This window comes from Anticarsia gemmatalis, chromosome 15 (genome assembly GCF_050436995.1).
Source record: "Anticarsia gemmatalis isolate Benzon Research Colony breed Stoneville strain chromosome 15, ilAntGemm2 primary, whole genome shotgun sequence".
Lineage (NCBI taxonomy): Eukaryota > Metazoa > Arthropoda > Insecta > Lepidoptera > Erebidae > Anticarsia > Anticarsia gemmatalis.
The window spans coordinates 5,065,458-5,087,688 of NC_134759.1; the positions used below are offsets into that span (position 1 = coordinate 5,065,458).

The 22,231-nt window shown below is 35.9% G+C and overlaps 1 protein-coding gene across 8 annotated transcripts in view; it reads right to left on the reverse strand.

The window, feature by feature from the left end:
• Positions 1-22,231, reverse strand: part of EndoA (SH3 domain containing GRB2 like, endophilin-A) — a 38,312-nt gene that overhangs the window by 8,495 nt on the left and 7,586 nt on the right. For 7 of the 8 annotated variants that reach the window (XM_076123196.1, XM_076123202.1, XM_076123198.1 and 4 more), the window contains exons 2-5: positions 6,430-6,510; positions 1,045-1,113; positions 523-739; positions 138-271 (exon numbers count right to left, since the gene is read on the reverse strand). In XM_076123196.1, coding sequence (XP_075979311.1) covers positions 138-271; positions 523-739; positions 1,045-1,113; positions 6,430-6,474 — 465 coding nt within the window. In that variant the 5' untranslated portion in view covers positions 6,475-6,510. Of the gene's footprint in view, positions 1-137; positions 272-522; positions 740-1,044; positions 1,114-6,429; positions 6,511-12,817; positions 12,962-22,231 lie in introns of those variants that run through there. The other variant, XM_076123197.1, reaches the window with a different exon arrangement.

Sequence of the window (22,231 nt, forward strand, 5' to 3'; positions counted from 1 at the left end):
TCAATTTTCGATATTTTGCAGTAGTTTACACAAGACTATTGCAACTGGATTAGATAGTCTTGAAAAATGTTTGTGATAGTTTTGTTTTTAGTATTTCAGGATATCTTAAGATAACAATACAATAGTAATGAACTTGCCATGACTTCCTTAAGATCTTTGGTCTGCAAATGATGAAGCGGCTCGAGGAAGCCCTGCTTGATGTTGTCGTCGAGTGAATATTTAACGTCGGCCATTTGTTTCAATGCTTCGCCCATCTCAATGAGACAGTTCGCTATAAACAAAATTACACTGTTAATTTATTTCACTCAAACTTTTTCTAGTTTATTTACATTTTTAAGTAAGGTAAGTAGGCTAACTTCTTCAGAAATAAATCAGAAGTGATAGAAGTTAATAAGGTGCAATAGGTGACAGAGATAACTCGAATAACGCGTCAGAATCCTCTAACTACAAGTAGTCTATTGCTTTCGATGTGTAGTACTGACTTAAGACTTTGGTATATGTAAACCAGAATTAGGTACTTACAGAATACGGTATCTTCTCCTAATTTCTTGCCGTAGTGGAGCATACAGTCTCCAAGTACACCTTCGGGCTGAGGGTAAGTGTTGCTCTTGGCCTGTCCGCTTAGTTTACTGATGCCTTTAACAGCTGCCATCTTCGCTCGTGCCGTCGGGTTCGGTTGCAAAAACTCTTTCGTCTTCGTTTGTAACTCTTCAACCAGCTCGCATGTGACGTCTGTTTTCTAAAAATAACAATAATGTCAAGGTCGTTTCCTCAAAAAAGAGTAAGGCCTAGCTAAAAGAATAATAAATGTCGCGACATTTCATTAACCTGTCTCCTACTGTCGTAAAGGCCTCATACATAAATCATATTTAACAAACATTCGTAATCGTAGGATAACAAATGTTTTCGGAAGTAGTAACTTTATGTTCGCAATTTTATTACATTTTATTGTGAAACATCTATCTGAAATCATATTTCAAGGGGAGTCTCGTATTTGCAGCTTTATTGTATTTGCGCAAAAGCAATAGTTACTGATATACTTACTCTTTCCATTTCGACAAAGTCCAAATCCAATTTCGTGCCTTCGGCACCACCCATCTTTTCTGTGACATACTGCAATAAAAAGAAATATTGTTTAGACATTTGTTTACTGAACGAACTGTTGGAAATCTAATAAACAGTTTGAAAGATACATTGTTTGTATGTATTATGTTTTACAAATACAAGTGTTGTAGTATTTCTGTGTAGAATTGAAAATGTTGTTAAAAGTATTATAAAGCATTAGTGCATCGTACATCAGTGTGTTTAAAAAGTTCATACAAAGGATAAGCCGCGGAAGTATCGGGACGGTAGCGAGAACAAAAGCTTGGGTCGAGGTCTAGCCTTGGCCGAATTGTGGCGCGCTCTACACTACCATCGAAATTGTAATAACTGAAAAAGCTTCTGCGTAAATGATTCACATACGTAACTATATTATCTATTGTATTGTTAATAAACTAGTCAAAATATCCTTTGAATTAACTGATAAATTAGTATGAGTTGCTAAATGGATAGGGATATTATGTAAATTAATTTTTGAAATAAGGCGGGGATCAAATCATTTATAATCATTTTTAAACATTGCGTGTGCTGCAATACGTGTTGTTTTATAGATAGTTTTAATTTAAGCGTCTTAACGACTTCAGACTTTTTACGATTGCAAGAAGTATGAACTCAGGAGTTCAAGGCTTTCACCACGGCCATGAATAAAAAGGGCCTAATGTTTTTAGGTACTTATGAAAATTACAAACCACAAATGTTTATTTAAAAATGTTACAAATGTTTATTCTCAGAACGCTCAAAGTGTAATTAGCCTAAGGTATATTTGCGTAAACACACTTAACATGAAAACTTTCGCAGTCCAATTTCTTCAAGTGACGGTAAATATGTTATAACAACCATTAACAAGTTGAAATTGTCGAAGTGAGGCGTTCACTACGGGGACTGTTTACTTTTATCATTTGCTTGTTATATTTATTCACATCTACAGTTCCACGAAGAGATAGATTTTTCTTGAAATATGGCAGTTATAAATCTGTCGACTGTGCGCGTTCGATATTCCGTTCGATTTACTTTCATGAGTGTAGAATGTCGACGGATAAACATGGCTCACTTGCCTGATTCAGATACAATCGCTTTCCATTGGTATAATTAAAAGTATTATGATAATTTCAGTATTCGATTCATTAGCACTGCCATAAAGTCATAGCTCCTTATTTACACACAATATAAAGTGAATTGTAAAAAGCAGGACCTTCTAACAAAGTCCTTGTTAGCCAAGAAATAAGATCCTTGTCAAGTCTTGCGGTTGTCATAAAAGCAGGGACCGTACCGACCGACATAAACAATGTTTGCGGCCCAAATTAAGCTTTACTGTCCAACTTTCAGATAAACAAAAAAATGTCATAGGTTACATCTGAGACAAAGCTCTTCACGAAGCTTTCTTTTGTTATACGACAAGGCGGAGATTCTCTAGAGAATTGTACGAACAAGCACACGATATCACATACATATATTTCAATCAGAAAATCCTCGGTGAAAGGTTGAACGCATAAATAATAGAGCACCTGTACCTTTTCTCGTATACATTAGACTTAATAATTTTAAGTCATGGACTCGTTGTAAGATAGGATTATCCCCTGTTGCTCTTGCGCTGGACATCCGTTAAAGATAAATTTTATTATACATACGTATAAATGTACACACTCAGTAAAATTAGGGATTCCTTTTTAACTAAGAGACGTTCATTTTTATTTTGAACATTAAATACAGAATCATATGGAAATTTTCACTATCAAAGGCAAAAGACATTTCAGTTTCGGAGACCGCTACAGAATTATATGTTCCACAATCGATTTATCAAAAGTGCCCTATAACCCGTCAAATGGTGATACGTAATATTATTATGGAACCTGCAATAAACACCCTTTAAAACGTCTCTCTAAGTGAATACTCGGTCCAATGTCGCAGGACTCGAGAGCTGTACGAAGGCCGTAATAATTGGGGCACAGCGTCGATATAGGGCAGGTTGTAGGTCACGGACATAACCCCCCCCCCCGACGCGCACCTTCCATCCTTCATTCCTACTACAGATTTATTCTACATTTATTCCATTATATTATAGACATTATCAGATATCAGGCCATGTGATATCCATTAAATATTAACCCCAATTGTAAATGTTACGTAAACAGCAGAGCACTGAATATTTTACTAATGGACGTTTCAAAATCGACCAGTGCCAGTTTAATTTTAGATTACGTTCATATGGTTAGTGGAAATTTTATAGGCATTAGTTTATTAACCGCGTTAATGAGGTAGCCTTACTGGTACTATATTAGAATTTAACTGTTGTAATAAATTATAATGTAGGTATGAAACACGTAGCATGCATCTATAAATGCGGAAACTAGAGGAAATGGGTATTTAGGTTAAGTAGACATGTGCGCGCGAAGATTAACTGAATTAAGAGCACTATATTATGTTTTCTTCAAGTAAAAGACTGAGCTATAACCAGTAAATTATTGATTGCATTATTCCTACTATAATTTAGTTAACACGATGTGATAGCATATGGGTTAGTGATTTATGATCGCTATTATTGGTAGATAATAATGAGAGAATTTGCGGTGAAAAGCGGAAACAATCATCTAGGAACGTGAGCGACCCAATTTGCGTTATTACTATGCCGCTCTGTAAAGTGTAATAAAAAGTAATGGTGACGCTCTTGTCACATTTATCAGATATTTACAACCGGTGTGATGATCTGGCATCACGTCTGTTTCTGTTATGAGTACCGTGATACGGTGACAGTTATTATTGTATTTACGACTGTAGATTTTACTCAAAAGCATGACTTTCTAGACAGATAAAAAAATGTTATTTGTCTCTACTTTGTATAACCTAATCAAAGTAAAGATAACACTAAAAATAGCGCATTTTCTTTCAGAAAACATTTCGTTCAATCACTTCACGACGGTTTAATTGATTAAATCAACGCAAGGGTGTGATTACTACATGATTACTACATCCGCCCGTAATCGATATTGTATCCTACGGACAAGGTCCACAGTACTCCACAGTCAGCAATATCCGTTTAAAGGCTGATTTACGATCACAAATATACCACAGTCAGATAACGATTATAAATCGTATCTTTTTCCCTTTTATTTGTACACGGCCTTGACTGTCTTTATAGTATTTTTTATGAAGAGTAACCGTACAACGACAGATCAGACAGTTTATAGCGTTGAAATGTTTTGTGGTCCAGAAAAGTCGTAAAACACACATAAACGATGTCTGCTAAACAACAACAGATGACAATTTATTCATAAAACAACGGATGTATTGCCAAACAAGGGAAGTTTAGAATGTCACTAGCCAAACGACATTTAACGATAAGCTCTTCGTTGCTGCGCTTATACACGGCGAAGGAATTTATCTCGAAAGATAAAAGGACTCTCTAAGCGTTTTCTTTATTCAGTAAGAAACTCCAGTTAATAGAATTCGGAGTATTTGTGCCATTTGTGGCTTTTTATAACTCCCAATGAAGGCATGTAAACATGCGGTTCAAAAATTTGACGTTAAAGTTATTAAAGCGTGTTTGTGCTTTCGTGAAAGATAAATTAAAAGTAACCTAAGATAATATTTTCATTTCGGTAAAGTTTACACAACCTAGCGCGAGTTTCATTACGAAAATCCCATTTTGTTTAGGTATAAGTAGTCGTAAAAGTGGGCGAGACATTTTCAATAGAAAATGTAGTCTGTCTGAGTACCTTCTACCTTGCCTATATTATTCATTCACAAAGGGATAGTTCTCCAATGTGTAATAGAGATGTGCCATTACCGACTCTATCGAATCATCAATCACGATCCCATTTGGTTGCCTTTCTGCATTAGTTGACTAACATATAAAGTGGCTACGGTATTGTGCCAGATATATTTTAACATAAGCATAGGCTTTAAGGACAGAATAATAATGCTAAAGCGTTAAATCGTAATTTCGAAAACGTGTGATCATACTAAAAACTTTGCAACAAGTTCTCCTTCATTTGTAAATCTTTTCATGAATTCATTACCCAGTACGTGCTTTTACGCTCAGATGATATTCCCGGAGGTCGAGAGAGCTGCCCTGAGTTTATTTTTCATCAGGTTTAGGTGGCTAAATAAATAACAAACCTGGCTCTCACGAAGTAATACTGTTAAACATTTCATTCATTAGCAGGAAGCAAAGCCTTGGGGAGAGGAAACTAAGCCTACAAAACGGGCGCGATTGTTACAACGTCTAAATATTGTCGTAGGCTCACTGAAAACAATGTCGGGAATGGCATGGTTATTAACTTTAATAAACTCCGTGCGCATCCAGTCGGTTAATTGAAAAATATTTCAGCCGAATCGATTTTACAACATGTCGCGAGGTAAAATGCTGACTCTACGCGAAATTGAATTTAAAAAGGCCGGTCAAGAGCGAGCCGAGGTCGCGTGATAAATGTTCACTGCATTGGCGTATTTACAACTAGTAAAAACAAAGGTGATTTTTTCCACGCAACACTGCTAGCACAACCACAAACAACGCATTCAGGGGAAGTAATCAACGATGTTGTGATATTGCACATGAACCGTTATTATGACTCATTCTCGTATAAGTGGACAAATTATATCCAATATGGTTACTTAATTGATAACTTCAATTTATATTTATCTTATAAAATAAATAAAAGGTAATTTCACTGAGCACAAACTTACATAACTTTCATTTCGAAATGCCAACAACAAAATCTTTTTAGGCATACCTCCAATTACAAATTGGTTTATCAGAAAATCAAATTGCTTCACCGAAATAACATTTCAACAGAATAAATACTAATCACACAAATGTTATAAATAGAAATGGTAACTGGCAGATTTATAATTAAACCATTGAATAAACGGAGATCAAAGGAGAATACACATACAATACTATACTGACGTTACAAACAATAATTGTGTTTAAATTTACATAGCGTGGGTAATAAGAATAAAGCTGTAACACAATAGGTCAACGGCGTTGACCTATTCTTAACTATAACTGTGCGCTGTGTGGGAGTTGAAATCCTATGCGTAGCGATTAAGATTTCAACTTCCAATGTGACGTTGTTCCACGACCTTTATTCTACTCTGTTAATTAACTTAGACCTTTGCAAGATTAAAATTTATTTTAAGAACGAAAAAATATGAGCATCAAATTAGAATCATAAGCAATGAATCCTGAATAAAGTTTTTGATATTTGCCGTCTACGTTCCCGTAATCCGCGTAGCTTAAAAAGTTTTAATCTCGGTCCCTTACTTTTTTCTTAGACATAAAACTGAGAGGTTTTTCTAAGAATAATGTTTAATAATAAACTCACTCACCTGATTGGCTTTATTTATTTGTTTTTTTAGCCCAGCAAAAGCCATGGTTGAAATGGTGCTGCCTTCCTCGTACTAATTAATCTGAAAAGACGAAAATATATTTTAATTATGGGAATTTGGGATGATTCATTAAACATAAACATCGTTATCGTTAGAAATGAGAAATTGGGGACCTCTTTAGCAGAGGTTAAGATTCTTAATTTCAAACTCATTGAAAGAGCTACCGTTCCTCTGTGTAAAAGAACTAATATCGTCAAATGAGTATTTGTTTAACTACTTTCCTAACAAGAACTACAACTAATATTCTAGATAATTTTACACAAGGTTTATGTTGCTACGTAATGATTGTTACATATGTCTTACCGCGAGAATATATTCTGTAAACGGGTGAACACCTATTCGTTTAATTCCGTATCGACTTACTGAAATAATATGTCACTGTCTATAACTTACGCTTTCGCAATTTACTTTACATTACATCTCGTTGGTTGCGATGATCACGTTTCTAGCCTTATGGTTTAATATATGAAATAAGTGGCCCACAATGTTTTATAATACCTATTGCTCCATTAAGGTCGGCCTATATATTTTTTAACACATCTGCTAAAACTCTACAGGTGCTACTATTATGGTTAAATTACATACAGCAAAAGACTTGAGTGTGTGGCAGATAAATTATATACCGAATGGCACTAATCAGTGTTAAGTTTATATAAGCACTGCTACAATGTTATTTAGTTTCTTTACTCAGAATAAGTAATGCTCACAGCAATTCAGATACATTTCAATAAATTAAAAATGATGACGCAGATTCGGCATTACGTTGAAATTGGGATGATTGGAAGATATAGCACAATATTTATCTTAATATTACGCTCAATTTGTATTCGTTAAATGTTATCATCCAAACATTCTCTGAAACATTTGTATGAAAGACCCAGATACCGATGTGAAAGTCGTAAAGCGTTTTAGCGCGGGCTTCCAAAAATACAAACAAGCATTGCACGTAGTAAAATAATTATTTTGTACGTGTATCGCAAACGTAGAGCGGTAAAAAGCACTCGCCGTTATAAAACAGTTTTCACACCGAAACTTTTATCATTGGGCGCAAGTCCCTCTTCTAGAACAGCGGAGAGTAGGGTAGGCGAGTTTGTTATTGGCACGGTGCCACATTAACGGATCGATACGGTCGCGAGAACCGTAAGTAACATTATGTAATGGCTGGCTTGTTCAACAATAACCCTATTACGGCAGTACAGCTTAATGTGCACCGTGGCCGGCGACTGACCGCTCTCACCCTATTAATGCTAGTTGATAATCTATTAACGTTAGATCCGAAGTTCCTTCGAGCCGCTGTCGGAAAAATGCCCGCGTTATCTTACTAAGACTAACGTTAATAAAGAACTTACGCTGTTTAGGCTTAATTAAATTAAAGATTAAATGTTCAAGATCACTTTTAATTCCGTTAACAGTTTGCAGATTGGGTCAAAATAAGTTGGAGGGATTTAGAAGTATCTTGGAACTTGAACAACTGAGCATTGTAGCATAATTTTCATTTATTTGATTTTGTTTGAGCGTATGTTTTCAGTAAAAAGGGTAGGGTATATTTTCCCGTGGGTATCGTGCAAGTCGACTAAGTGACAGGCGTCAGGCAGAGGCGTCCACCTGCGTAATTTCTCAACTTTACTGCGACCATCAATCGTCCGTCACGCTTAGTTATTATGACGTAGGTGGAACCTTGTAGTGAACCACGAAAACTGATCAAATAATTCATAGTCATACTTTAACATTTACAGCAGAATGATTCAGCAGTTTTAAGTTGTAAGTGTAAGCAACGTAGGTAATTCGCAAATGAAGCGAATAATTAATATAAAAGGTAAAGATACAATTTTAAACGAATGACATTAATTGTACCGGTACCAGCAAAGCAGTGAAATGTTTATATAATTTAAAACATTAAGTAATACACACACGTTTACGCTGTTCGCTTTATATCCCTTTCAAAGTCAAACGTAGCAGTTCGTAGAACACGTGAGAGGATCTACGACGTAGCACTCTACAAACGCTACACTAATTAAAATATTAAGCTCATTTAATTACTTAGAGTTGTTTATTCAAGTGACGTTTATACGGCGGCAGTATTTCATACAAGTCGCCTTAGCAACAGTTTCTAAGCCCACAATAACAACTACGTCGGCGGGGAACTGTATGCACAGATTAGAGGAGCTCTAAGTTGGATGAAGCCGAATGCAACCGCCATCAAATCACGTACGTACGATGTTCTGCACACGCCGTATCTCTATAATCCGCAGTGTGGCCAACTAAGTGTAATTGGACCTCGAAGTTTCATTAACTTCTGTCGAAGTAGAATATCTTCACGTTATTTTACGCTTGCAAGAGAACATGAAAATAACGAGGAAAGCTTCGTCATGAATATATAAGGGAAGTGAAAATTAGTTATATTAGACCACGACACGCGGGCGGTCTCTCACGTTACTCATTATGACGTTATTAAAATTTGTAACCCTGTGAACGAGTCCCAATAATTTTATGTCACCTTTGGGCTTGAAAGTAATTTCATACGGAATTTAATTTTTTTTATACTGTTTAATAACAATTTTATTAATAACATGACTGGGTTGGTATACAGAAGCTCTAAAATTAAAGTACTCGTGTCTCTTTTGTATCAATTTTAGTAAACACAGACTCCGCAATGTCATGGTTATAAGCTAAACATAATTTCAATACCGTGAGATACGTGAACCGGGTCACTTTCATCATCCTAGATTGATGAAAGAATTATATTATTTATGATAAAATATTCATTACAAAAATAATATATTCTTATGTTACTCATTGAGTCTTCAGTGATAAGTTTCCTTAGGTGGATGAATAAACCACAACACACAAGGATTTTATATATTTTCTCAACGGGCCACTCTCGACTAAGAATAATAATGCCGAGGACAGTGTTAGAGCACCTCTAGTCTTATAATAATATTGCGCAATATATGCGCTAATTTCAATAATATTGTGCAATAATGTTGATCGCTTAAAAACGTTATTACGGTAAATACACAGATGAAAAATGTATTGTTTAGACAAAAAATTGTTTACAAGAACGTCATCCTAGTTCTGTTTTAAGTTGATCGATAACACTCTAACCTAAATCCATACTTTAGTCTACCCGCAGAGGGAGTAAGAACTTCTTGAGTACAACTGAAAGTGGATCGGATTCACTTGAGATTAAAGCTTTTCAAGGGTCGCTATATGTTGGATAAATGCCCTTAAATAAAACGACCTAGTAGTCGTAGGTTTGTTATAGAGGATATCGCACTGTTTGTTATGCTAGTTTGTTTGTAATAGCGAGGTCTACATAATAGCTTCAGAACAGGCAGAAAACTACAAAAAAATTGTAGTAGTAAGAAGTCCACCAAATCTTTGAGGCATGACTCGATATTTCAATGATTTTGTGATCTATAAATTGTGATGTTGGTGGATAAAAAGAGATATTCCTATGACGTTTTAATATAGTTGCACTCAATTGAACTATTTGTATTTATACATTTATGCCCTTTTGCGAATGAATACCCATTTACACTAACGATTTTTAAGTAACAATTGTCAATAAAAAGTTTGAGTCCATTCGATAAACGCATAACTATTGCTTTATATTAATGGACATTTCGCTTCAGTTCCCACTCACAGAACATCAAAGATATTATCAATTTGGGTTCATTAGTTCTATCGTTCACAACATATGTACGTATATGAACACCTTTATCGAACGTCCATTACTAGGCCCAGATTAATAGCTATTCAAAATTGTCTTCAATAGCCATTGATATCCATGGGCTTAGTGTAAATACCGTCACAACGTCCCGCCCTGTACGCCGGCGATAAACGAATATCCAGCATTATGTAAATGTTTCAGGTTTAACTTTATCAACACTTTTGGACGAGTACAAAAAGGTAAATTCTCAGTAGACAGAAAAACGTGAACATCAAAAAAATGTAATTTAGGGAAAGCGGTAAAATTTGTTACAGTTGTTAACTTCTGCCAATTGTGGTGCCTTTGGTTTCATTACACTATAGCTATGTCTGACCACATTCACGGTTGATACAGCGGAAGTTATTTCGGGACTAGAACAATGATGAAAATGACGGGATTCACCCGAAATACTTCGCTTAAATCATGCGGATTTAGCATTGGGCGCAAATATACAGCTTTAAATGTCAGAAAGGGTCAAGGTTATATTTAAATGTTGCAGATTTATGATATTTTAACGAGGTGGGAACAACATTAACAAATTAAGCGACCGCCGCATATCCATATTAATATTTCAGAAGGTTAGAGTTATAACATTATAAATACATGTAAATATTAATGCAATGCGAACTAAATATTGAAAAGCATGGTTTTATCATACAGAGTGCCTTCTAAAAAACTTATGTTATACGTTATTATAAGGCTTTGTGAAGGGTTTCATAAAGTATAAAAAATATTTTCTAAGTAATATGTTCGTGAGGCGTGCAACACACAATAGTATTCCAATATAAGTTTTACGCCGTAATAGAAAACTTGCACAATAGTTTGCGATCTTTTCTGTTCACATTTTGCGGTACAGTATAACATAACCGGCATTAATCTCGCTCGAGTAATACATATATCCTTCCTAACGTATAAAACGTATTACATAATACAATAGTAGATACACGTAATAACAATAAAATAAAATGGTAATAAAACTAGACCTTTTCTTAATAAAAGTCTTAATCCTAATTACCAATATTTTTTAGATAATGGTAGTCTCGTTTCGTTATTATTATTGCCCTATTCGAAATAAAAGAATGTTATTAAAAAGCCAGTCGCGTGTCAATCGTCAGGGGAACAATGAAAAAGTTGGAAACCGAAAGGTTATGACCTTTCAATTTTTAAATGAATACCATTTTTTAACTTTCAACTTTTAAATCAAGCTTTTATGAGAGCGATACCTACGTGCTTATGAAGAAGCGCACCACAACGCTTTGAAAGGTACATTTAATTATTCGCCCCATCACTTTATGTGGGAGGTATGAAAGGGGTTGATTGCAACGTGGGCAGAAACAAGTACCTGTGTGTTTATGTCGCTATAAATATGTATATTGCAGTAGTGGCTCCGCTGTCAGCTGCCAACAACCAAGTGTGGCCTGACAATTTAAAACCAACTAGGCAACGGGATGCCGACTAGCTGATAATGAGGCCGAACTACATTATTATGTCATCGCGTCTAGATCCACAAAGCTCTTTTATACACATAGCGAAACCACGTACGGAAATAGACATTTACTTTTATGACATTAAATGAAGCTGCGGCGGTGGAATGGTTCTATAAATATTCCGTTTTTCCAATTTGGACTCGCCTAAATAGAATTACTTTTGATTCGGTATGGGTGTTCATATACGCCCACATTGTCTACTCGTACATGTGTTCGTATTAATAGATATATTACATTAGGTGTATTCCCAACGACCCACAGGTGAGTATTTGGAGTTGGCCGCTTAATAATTCACACCCCTTGTAGTTGAAAGCGGATAAACGTATGTACTTGACAAAACCACTCGCTTAGCTCACCGGCTCTATTGTTATATAAAAAGCTTTTGTTTCCTGACAGTTTTTTATGTAGACATGAATGTTTTTATGTTTATGACGTCAGAACATACTGAGAACTCCGATGTTTATTGGAATAGCAGGTAGGGTTAGTGATACCTCATTATAGACATTTGTTATAATCATAAACATTCAGGTAATAATGATAATTTTCTTTAAAATAATTTTAATTAAAAAAAATAATTGAGTACATGACACAATTATTTTTTCCTCACATTTTATACGCGTTTATGTTACAAAGCTCCTTCTCAAATAAATTTAAATAATTTTCAAATCAAATATTCCGCGCCCTAATCTTCAAGGCAATTATTTTAAAAGGTTTCATTCAGTTTAGCTAAAGATAGATCAAACAAAAATAGACACGGTTGGAGTTGAGAGAAGGTTACGTATTTCATGGTTAATGTCATAAAATATTCTAAAAGAATAGCGAATATAAAGTAAAATGCCACCTTTAACCTTTTCCCTGACAGTTTTTACATTTATCAACATTCATGGAACAATAAAATAACTAACATTAATGATTCATTAATTGAAAATCACAAGTCTAAAATGTACAGACACTGATACATCGATACTGGTCCATCGTAATCGTCTCCATTTTATATTAGCGTATTCATTTCGTAACTTATATCCATCAGTAAAAGAGAAACCTCTTCGCTTAGATATTACGACATCAATATTGCAGGGAAGGCAAAAGTCAATCGAATAAATAAAATGTGTACAGTAGAACATATTACCTTCTCTCCTTTGATCTTCAATATGTTCTCGTGGCTCCTTTGAGATCACGTCACAGAATCACTTTGACGGTATGAGAATATAGTAGTGACAGTTTGTAATCGTAGTGCTACGGCGTAGCAGTCGATAGTAGTCGTAGCACGGACGCGACTGAAGCGCTCGTAGCGCTACAGAGACGTAGAGGTGCGCGCGCAGCCTCGCCCCTCACATGTAAACCCGATATCAATCCGCTTCCAAACAATTTCGAAACGATTTGCGAATATTCGATTTAAAGTCGTAATGTATCGTCATGTTGAGTTCTACCGTTTGACATAATAAGCAAAAACAAGGAGGATGCATAAGTAATATAATAAGACACCGCGCTTTAAGGAAAACCTACAAAAATGTTTCACCATCATTTGTATCATTTGCGGGTGCGTGATTGTAATATACAAACCCTTTTTGTATGAGAAAACTTTGCAAGGAATATTTGACTTAGAAAAATATGACACTTGTTTATTGTTATTGGGCCCAGTAACCTTTAACTGTTAACGTAATTTGTATGTGTTTAAAAATCCTAGACAGTATAAACATAAAAATGATAACTCATCCTGTGATGATGTAAGGGTGCGTCCACATCTGGCGAATGTGCCGCGAATGTGCAGCTCGCGAGCCGTTTGCGAGCTGCGCGCGTACAATTTTGTTCGAGCGCCGCTCCTGCGCCGCCCGCGCGCAGTTCACGCGCAACCTAAGCGCCGTACGCGATCAGCGCGCGGGCGGCGCGCTAGCGGCTCGCGTCTTCCTTCCACCCGCGTCTCAATCCCCGCACCCCTAACTTACCCGCCAACGCCGTTGTCTCTTTTTTTTCCTTTTTATCAGTAATATAATAGCTAATGATGCAGCAATTATATTAAAAGCACTAGTGTCGTCCGACATCTTCGAAAGTACTGAGCCAGTAAATGGAACTGTAAGCGCGAGGATTGAGTACGCGCAGATCGCGCGCCGCGCGCACGCCTTTATACGAGCCTTGTATGAGTTGCGCTAAAGAGGCGCACCAAACTATTGCCGTGACTGCACGCGCGCAGCTCGCAAACGGCTTGCGAGCTGCACATTCGCGGCACGTTCGCCAGATGTGGACGCACCCTAAAGGTTGCCGAGAATCTACTAATTACAAAAGCGCTTTAACCCTTGCTTATGTTTGAACCTCGATAAAAGGCCAGCACATCGAAACATAAACGTAAACAGTAAAGGCTTATTATTTCCGTTAAAACCCGAGCTTAGTAGTAACAGGCGCTGGTTTGGATTACTAATGGTTCTAAAATCTTGGGTCCGCATCCCAGGTACAGATAAAGTGTTCTTTGGGTCTAATTTTTTAAAATCTCAAGTTTTGGCCTATTTCGAAAATGTTTCTGAGTTTGTGAAATAAGATGCTGCTTGCGTTACAGATTTTAATTACTACACGCAGCGAATATTTACTTTAAAATTGAAGCACCGTTAAAACTAAAAAGTAATTTTACTTTAGCCAGTGTAGTTTTTCAAGCCATTCATCGCATTTTGTCATTTTGCCTTTCGTGAATGTACTTTGGTAGATTACGGGGGCGGCGGATGTTTATGTACACATATTTTAACGTAAAAAGCCTGTATCTACACAGATGTATAATAAAACATGGTTTAGTACGCCTCGGAAAGTATGGATCGATGTATAAAAAGTTCAGCCATCGCAACCATGATAAAGATGCGTCTTTATCTTATGGTTAATCTATGTATGAGGTGAAATGCATAAAATGTAAACACTCATGAATTGTTACTTTGTGCCATATACATATTTGGCATGTTTTAAATATGAAATATCAAAAACAAATCACAACTTTATTATGCGGGGCACAAATATCTAACGTCAAAGGCATGTTTCTAGTAACTATTAAGGATAAAGTAAAAGCGCTTATCTACTATTGAGTTGTCTATACGTTCTTAGCTTTTTATACATTACTGGATTACACTGGTAGTGTTAAGACAAAATAGAAAGAGTTGAGGTATCCTGCGGGTGCAGTTTGTTTCATTGGTGAGAGCAGAACTTTACCCGATGCTGGACGCACAGCTCCGCTGCAGCGCCAACTTTGTCCTCCACTAAATAGATTCATTTTCTCGCCCAACACCGGAACTTTTTAATTTAGAACTTTAGAGAAAATAGCAAGCTATTAGTGAATTCACCTAATTGTATATTGATAGGTGGCTAAGCTAAAATATTGGTACGTAATTTATCAATGTCCCGAGATTACGCTTGAGAAGGGAAACATAATCCTTTTGATTTCGTAGCTTCGCAGAAAAAACCCAACGCCGTCGTCAAAGATATTAACTGTTTTTATACGAATGTGTTATTTATAAAATATATAATATTATATTCAGGACTCCGTCTAAACGACCTGCTAAGATATAACGAGTATGTTTTGTGGTTAAGAATATTGACAGCATTTCGTATAATGGCAAGTAATTTTGATAATAAAGTAGTTATAGGATCAAACAGGAGAGATTCTATTAATATTAAAATAAATTACTAACCGGATTCCGCTCATGGCATTGCACGCGTAGCTGTTGATTTGCCATTAGATAGGGTTTTTGTGCTTGCTTCTAGTGTCTCAAAACACATTTAAATAATTAAGCTTTATAGAATATTAAGGAAATGAAATTATGAATTATAACTTTTATAAGGCTTTAAATGTGACAGACGGGAATTCTATACACTATAGTTAAGTGCTCAACTCTTTTTCAAAAGGAACCATGGCAGTAATCATTCCGTACCCCATTCAAACTAAGTAGCACTGGCGTAAAGAGAGAGATGACTAAAAGCGTAGGCGTAGGCCGTAAAATAATGGGGTCGATAAATCCAGCTTATGAGATACGTCTAGACCTAGTTTCATTCTATAGATTGGCAAGTTATTACAAATTTTGATGCCAGTAAAAAGTTTTAAGACATCAAACCTTACTTGGACGCGGCTATCGAAATACATTTGCAGTATACGTTGGTATATGGACTTGAAAACGAATTAATTAAGACTGGCCTGATGCTAAAGCTTTCCTTTGGGGAGCAAATTAATTATTAAATTATCCAACTAGATAATCCAGATGAAAGGACAAAGGGCTTTACACAAAAGCGGAACAGTCATTGCTAACATTATTTTCATTTCTTATTACACTCGCTTAATATTTATTTTAAACTTTACCGGGTTTAAAGTATTGACAAATTGTTGATTACCTTGTTCACATGTCACATGTTCGCATTAATAATTCAGCACTGTTTTTCAAGCAACAATGGCGGCGACCCAACTCTTTTCGTATCGTAGTTTTCTTAGACCCATCTATTGGGGTACCCTTACCTAAAACTAAAATATTCAGTGGATGAAATTCACTGTTCACATAGATCTCGTTGTCGGGTTCACTGAATGCTACTTTTAGAACATAAATCGATTGTTTGCTACATCATAAATGTGTTTGTGTTGTGATTTTATTTTATACATAGAATAGATATGTGAGCGTTCGTTAGGAGCGAGATGAGTGCTTGTTAAACTAATAGATACAGGCTCGGCGATGCACATGACAGGTAATGTAAATATTGTAACGAAAATATAAATAGAAGTCGCTTTTCCAAAGTTGATTGAGAGCAACATTGTGTCAGATGTTCCTCTTCACCTTTTAATTGTGTGAATAAGTGAGTGATACTCGCTAATAAGGTCAATCTAGTGAGAATAGTAGTAACTCATTTATGCCAAGGACGGCAGTGGTACGGCATTGGACATTAATTGGAAGTCGGTTACTGGATGGAGATTCTGATTCAGAATGAAATATAAAAATGTTTTACAATCGCTAATGTTGAAGTAGACAGCTTCGTAAGCTCTTCTCAATTTGCTGTAGAAAAACAGCACTTTAATTAATATGCCGACTAAAAGAACGAATAAGTCTATCTTATCTTTATTATGCACGAAAATCCTTAAATATTAATTTTCTCGGAACTGAGATCATCTATGTGAATCTCACTGATGTATAATAATGAATGGAAACACCGACCTCATAAAATATATATAATGTTCATTAACTTTTATTAATTTCAACGAAACTCCAAATTGGGTAGTTACAAATTATTTCCTTGAATCATCTAGGTTTCTTCTTAAACAAAACCACAAACCCAAAAATAATATGAATAAACACAACAACGGTAACGAATTGATTGTAACAAAAATGTCCCTTGAAACCTGGTTTGCGACAGCTAGGTACGTGGGAAAAAAGTTTTGTTTGCTAGGGATTCACAAAAAAGGCCCCAAATGTGTAACAGCGTATATTAGGCACACGGAAGCGAGGTCTCGGCGGATATCACTTTATAAGCCCTCAGTCAAATAACATACGTGCGAACGATAGAGATTTAGCTCTTAGGTAATAACGTTTATTTATATAGACAAAGTGTATTCTTTACTAAGATACTGTGGTAATTACATAACATCATCACAGAAAATAGATTACCGTTTCCAGGAAGTACCTAGTCAATGTTGTAGAGTCTTAGTTAGTCGGTTCTTCGCTCGTGGGCATAGCAACTAAACAGAACTCCCACAGACTACACCCACGTTCAAGAAACGCTGCTGCCGCCCTTTTGAGATGTTATCTAACGCTGTTATGGCGTTTATTTTTATTATGTCAATAAACCTAATAATAGACGACATATTACTGTCAACCGTTATAAAGTAAGCTGTGAGAAAATAGGACTTTACACAGGTGTAAGCTTCTTCGAGCTAATAAAGATATCGGTAGGGTTCATTGAATACATTTCTGTTTGTATAACTTATGATATTTTCTTTGACTCATAATGAGCCCTACGATGTTTTGAGCATTTAGCAAATTGTTATTTCATGTTCATCGGTGGTTTTTGAACTCGGAAACTTGTTGTTTTCATAATAAATACTCCCACCCCTTAACAAAACGCTGTTTACTATTGTAACTTATTGTAAACGATTTACGATAATAATTACATTGTATATTTTATAAACTTGTGATCAAAAACGTTAACCTTGGGGTAAGTTGAGTTAAGAATTTAAACCAACGTCGATTATGGGTTGATCTACAGTATTTTTTATTTTTACGTTATTTTGCATCAATATTACGTCAGCGGAAAGCTTGTAGAGCGTAGTCCAGATTTCCAAGCATGTAATATTGGCCTGTGCAAGCATTCTTTCACGTGCACGTGGTTCGTGAGAGCGCGGTATTTCCACATATTCTGTACACTTGCTTTATGAAAAGACGTTGCAAAATTTGCTGCAACTGCTGCTATTTTTCGTTGTCTGTTAGTTTACTCTAACAACTTTGATGTACGAATATTATTGGGCAAGGTACTTTGTATTCAAAAGACTATATACTTCATATCGACATAAGTATTCTGATTTGTAGAGCAATACTTGTACCGCGTACAGCAGAATCTTTCGCGAAGAATACGTGCATGAAATATCTGAATACGGATACTTGTAAGACATATTTCGTAAGCTACTGAATTCATGTGTTCCAATGGACGTATTCGGAAGGAGTGTGCGGTGACAGTGCGCTCTCAATACCCCATTAATCTAACGGATTCTACATTATTGATTGTCCTGCGTGGTTGACGTGCAAATTCCTACTCGCCTGAAGGCATTCCTCGAAGGAACTCGAACTTGCTGAACAACTACATCTACAACTTGTGCGATTTAGCTCTTTATGTTGCGTGTGCAATAACAACATGTCTTTAACATCTATATTCGTATCATGAATCGTTTGTGCTGTTAGCAGTTAACATGCCCATCAATGTAAACACAAGTTATGATGACTCAATAATCCAGCACAGTTTTCTTACCAATAATAAATTATCGCGTGTTATAACATTCCCTTTCAAAGACGTTGAATATAGGCGCTTCAAGGCTGGAAAAAAACAAACTCTATTGTTGCCGTAATGTGTTTAATTTCAGTGCGGATGTAAACTTTATTGCCAGCATCATTCAAAATCTATTTTCGTAAAACCTTTATTGCGTAAACATGCCAATTTTACCATTCACTTACATAATGAAAAGATTTTACTCCCAATTTTGGCCCTGAGCCTAACCTTTATACACTATATTCACTTGCATGTCCACAATGCAGGAATATGCATGTTGTTTGTCTATACTCGTTTATAGTTAAAAGAACGGTTTAAAGCAGTGGACAACGAACAATACTAAACGTATATTTAACGGGCTGACATAAAAACGTAACTATTGTCTTATCGCACAATGTGTCCATTAATAATGACGATAAAAAATCATTACCAGCGGTTTTTACAAAGAAAACTTAGATAATAAAGGACATTGATCCACCTCAATCGACCTTTACTCTTCTGCGTTTATCTAAGACGGTTATTAAATCCGAGCACACGCTAAAAGCGGACTCGGACAAAAAATTCAGCAAATCTGCGACTGGTTATATTATTGCAGTCAAAAGATATTGTCGAAAAACTTGAAGCATTGGTCGTGAAAATTCTAAATTTAATAGGGTGTGTATTTGAGACGTACCAACTACTTAAGAAGTAATTGTGTTTCTACGTGCACTTATATTTTTTTTACCACCAAATAATAAGTTACAATGATGGTGACGAGGATGTTTAAGTGTTGAATTTTTATAAATAGGTTAATTTTTTTGACAAAAGGCGACTAATTATAATGGCAGCTACACACGTGACGCCATACACTCAGAGAGTGACCGATCTTTTCATTCAAATGTCTGGCTGGTTGGATCGAAGCGAGTGCGCGCGCATCCACCGCGCCACTGGTGACGACACGACACATTGGTAGCTTATTCCACTTAAAGAACCTCAGTACTATTACTCCAGACCGCAGTTATTTTTATCACTAGAACATTGTCCAAACAAAATTTCTTGCAAATAAAATAATACTTTTCCATTGCGACAAAGGCGTAATGATCACAAAACAAAAACAGTTCGCTAGTCATTTCTGCACAACAAAAAATATTGATAGTTTTTGTGCTCTCTCCGCATTCCAATTGGGCCTTTGTCGCCGTTTTTACTCTATTTCAGAGCAGCTACAGCAAATTTTGCTACATTTTTGCTATAGGTATTAGTATATTCGTAATATAGTTAAACTTACGAGTTAGAGCATTCATGCACTCTCTTTTTGATTTAATTTTAACATGAATTAAACCCATTATAATATTTAGGTAAATATTTTCGCTTAATGGACTTGCGTTTTACTGACAATATGTTGATGTCTGATGAAACTGTGCAGTCCATTAATTTTACCGAATACCACTAATGAATCTTTTCTTGTGGACCCTTGTTTTCATTATGGTGTTGTTATAGTATTATGTCATTTTCATGACATTATTTTGGAAATATTTTCAACCTATTTTATGCAATACCCAAAAACATTGCCCGATTGACCTTATACCGTTTCCGTTTAAAAAGAGCGAGCGTGTTACTCCGGTCTATCTTTCATAATCTAATGTTTACGTTGATACTAAGTACAGAAGTATAGAACTAAGAAACACATTTTACGTTATAAACAAGATAGAGAAACTCGAGTAAAACTTTTTACGAATTTAGATACTCCCTGGCGGCCTTAAAAGGTTCCTGACGACTCGCAAATTTTATGTCCAAATTCTACGCTTTATGTCCTGTTTTACTGTCGTATTTATCTATTTGATTTGCTCAGTCAACTTAAGACGTTATCAAGATTATATTTTGTTGGCAACGATGATTTATTAAAATCGGAAATTATGGCATCAGAAAATCGTACGAAAAATACCAATCGTAGTAAGTTTCTTGGCAACAATAAGGCCATGTTTTATAGTGTCTAGAGGCTCCAGTAGCGAAATTCTGCCAATGAATTTATTAGCTATAGTTTTTTTTTATAAGTCCAGTGTTATCGACATACTGTGATATTTATTATTCGTTATTAATAGTATTTAGTCTGCTAGATAATCTACTTTAAATCTACTCACAATAGATCATCCAGAAGGGTTTATATCATCAGATGGTTTGTTAAACAGGCCGACCGATTCGAATGTGAGTCAATGTGTCAGGGGCGCGATCACATAAAGAACCATTCGGAAATATGGGTCGCGTACCATCGCGGGAACCTCACTGTATCACTGTACCCCACTCACCCCTGCCGACCCACCGCTACTCTATCTCGATCCGTTTAAAGCTATTATCAGCAACACAACCGAATTTAAAAGTGGTGATTTCCGATAAAAATTATGAAAGCAGAACATTTTTTTTTGCAAATTCAGACAATTCGTCGTAATATCTTCATATACTTTATTTACGCTTGGCGACAATAGTATTATATCAGCATAGTTTAGTATAGATATAAAATGTAGGGAAAAACTGAACCATCTCAAAATTTTACGAACTCAACACTATGACAAGAAAATATATGTATTTGAATATATACATTTAATACTTCTAGGTCTAGGTAGACTACAGACCTACATATCGTATTTATTCATGGAATAGAGGCCTGAGCTGTAAATACGGATCTAAATGTTGTGTAACTACTTTCAGTAGGTACTGAACTCATGTAAATCCTAGGGCATTGAACAGAGGCCTCTTATTCTAGTCTAGCGCGTGGGCGAGATGCCATTATCTGGTAGTTCAACGTCTCGTGGCGCCCGTCTGTCTGCCGTCATATTCCTGCAGAGCACGAGAGCCAACTAGGTCAACGCCAACAATCTACCAATAACATTAGCCGCAGAAAAACTACCCGACACGTTGAGGGACGTTACTTAAAGTTCGGATATAAATTAGGCATAACCATATTTGCATAAACATGGACATTTGGTAGTATAATTAAATTTACTACAGGAGGTCGACGGCTGGCATAATAAAGTCGATAACATTTTAATAATAAGTGTCCTTCCTTGCCAAATTGCCGAGTTATTAATGACCAATTTTCACCGTGAAACTGAAAAATATTGGTGATTTCATTGACCAGAGCAATACATGATATTGCCGGAACCGTTACTTCCCGTAGACAATTTTTATTGTCCGCAGTGATAGAATGTTATTATTGCTATGATTGATGCTGCTACTCATCAAATGTTTTTATTAGTTGTTTCCTGTATTTTTGCAGCTTGTCGGCTACTCAAAGACGGCTGTCTCACATCACTACATAGTATAAAACAAAGTCGCCCATTTTGTCTGTAGTCCCTTCGTATGCATAAAACTTTAAAACTACGCAACGGATTTTGATGCGGTTTTCACTAATAGAAAGAGTATTTTCTCCGACAGGTTTTTATATATAATTGAAATACATTGAAACTATATTAGCTGAGTTATAGCGATTTATGTCCAAGAAGTCAGAAAAAAAATCTAATTGAAGATTGCATTTGTGCGTGCGCCGCTTATACCGTTGGATACAAGTAAGAACAATGTA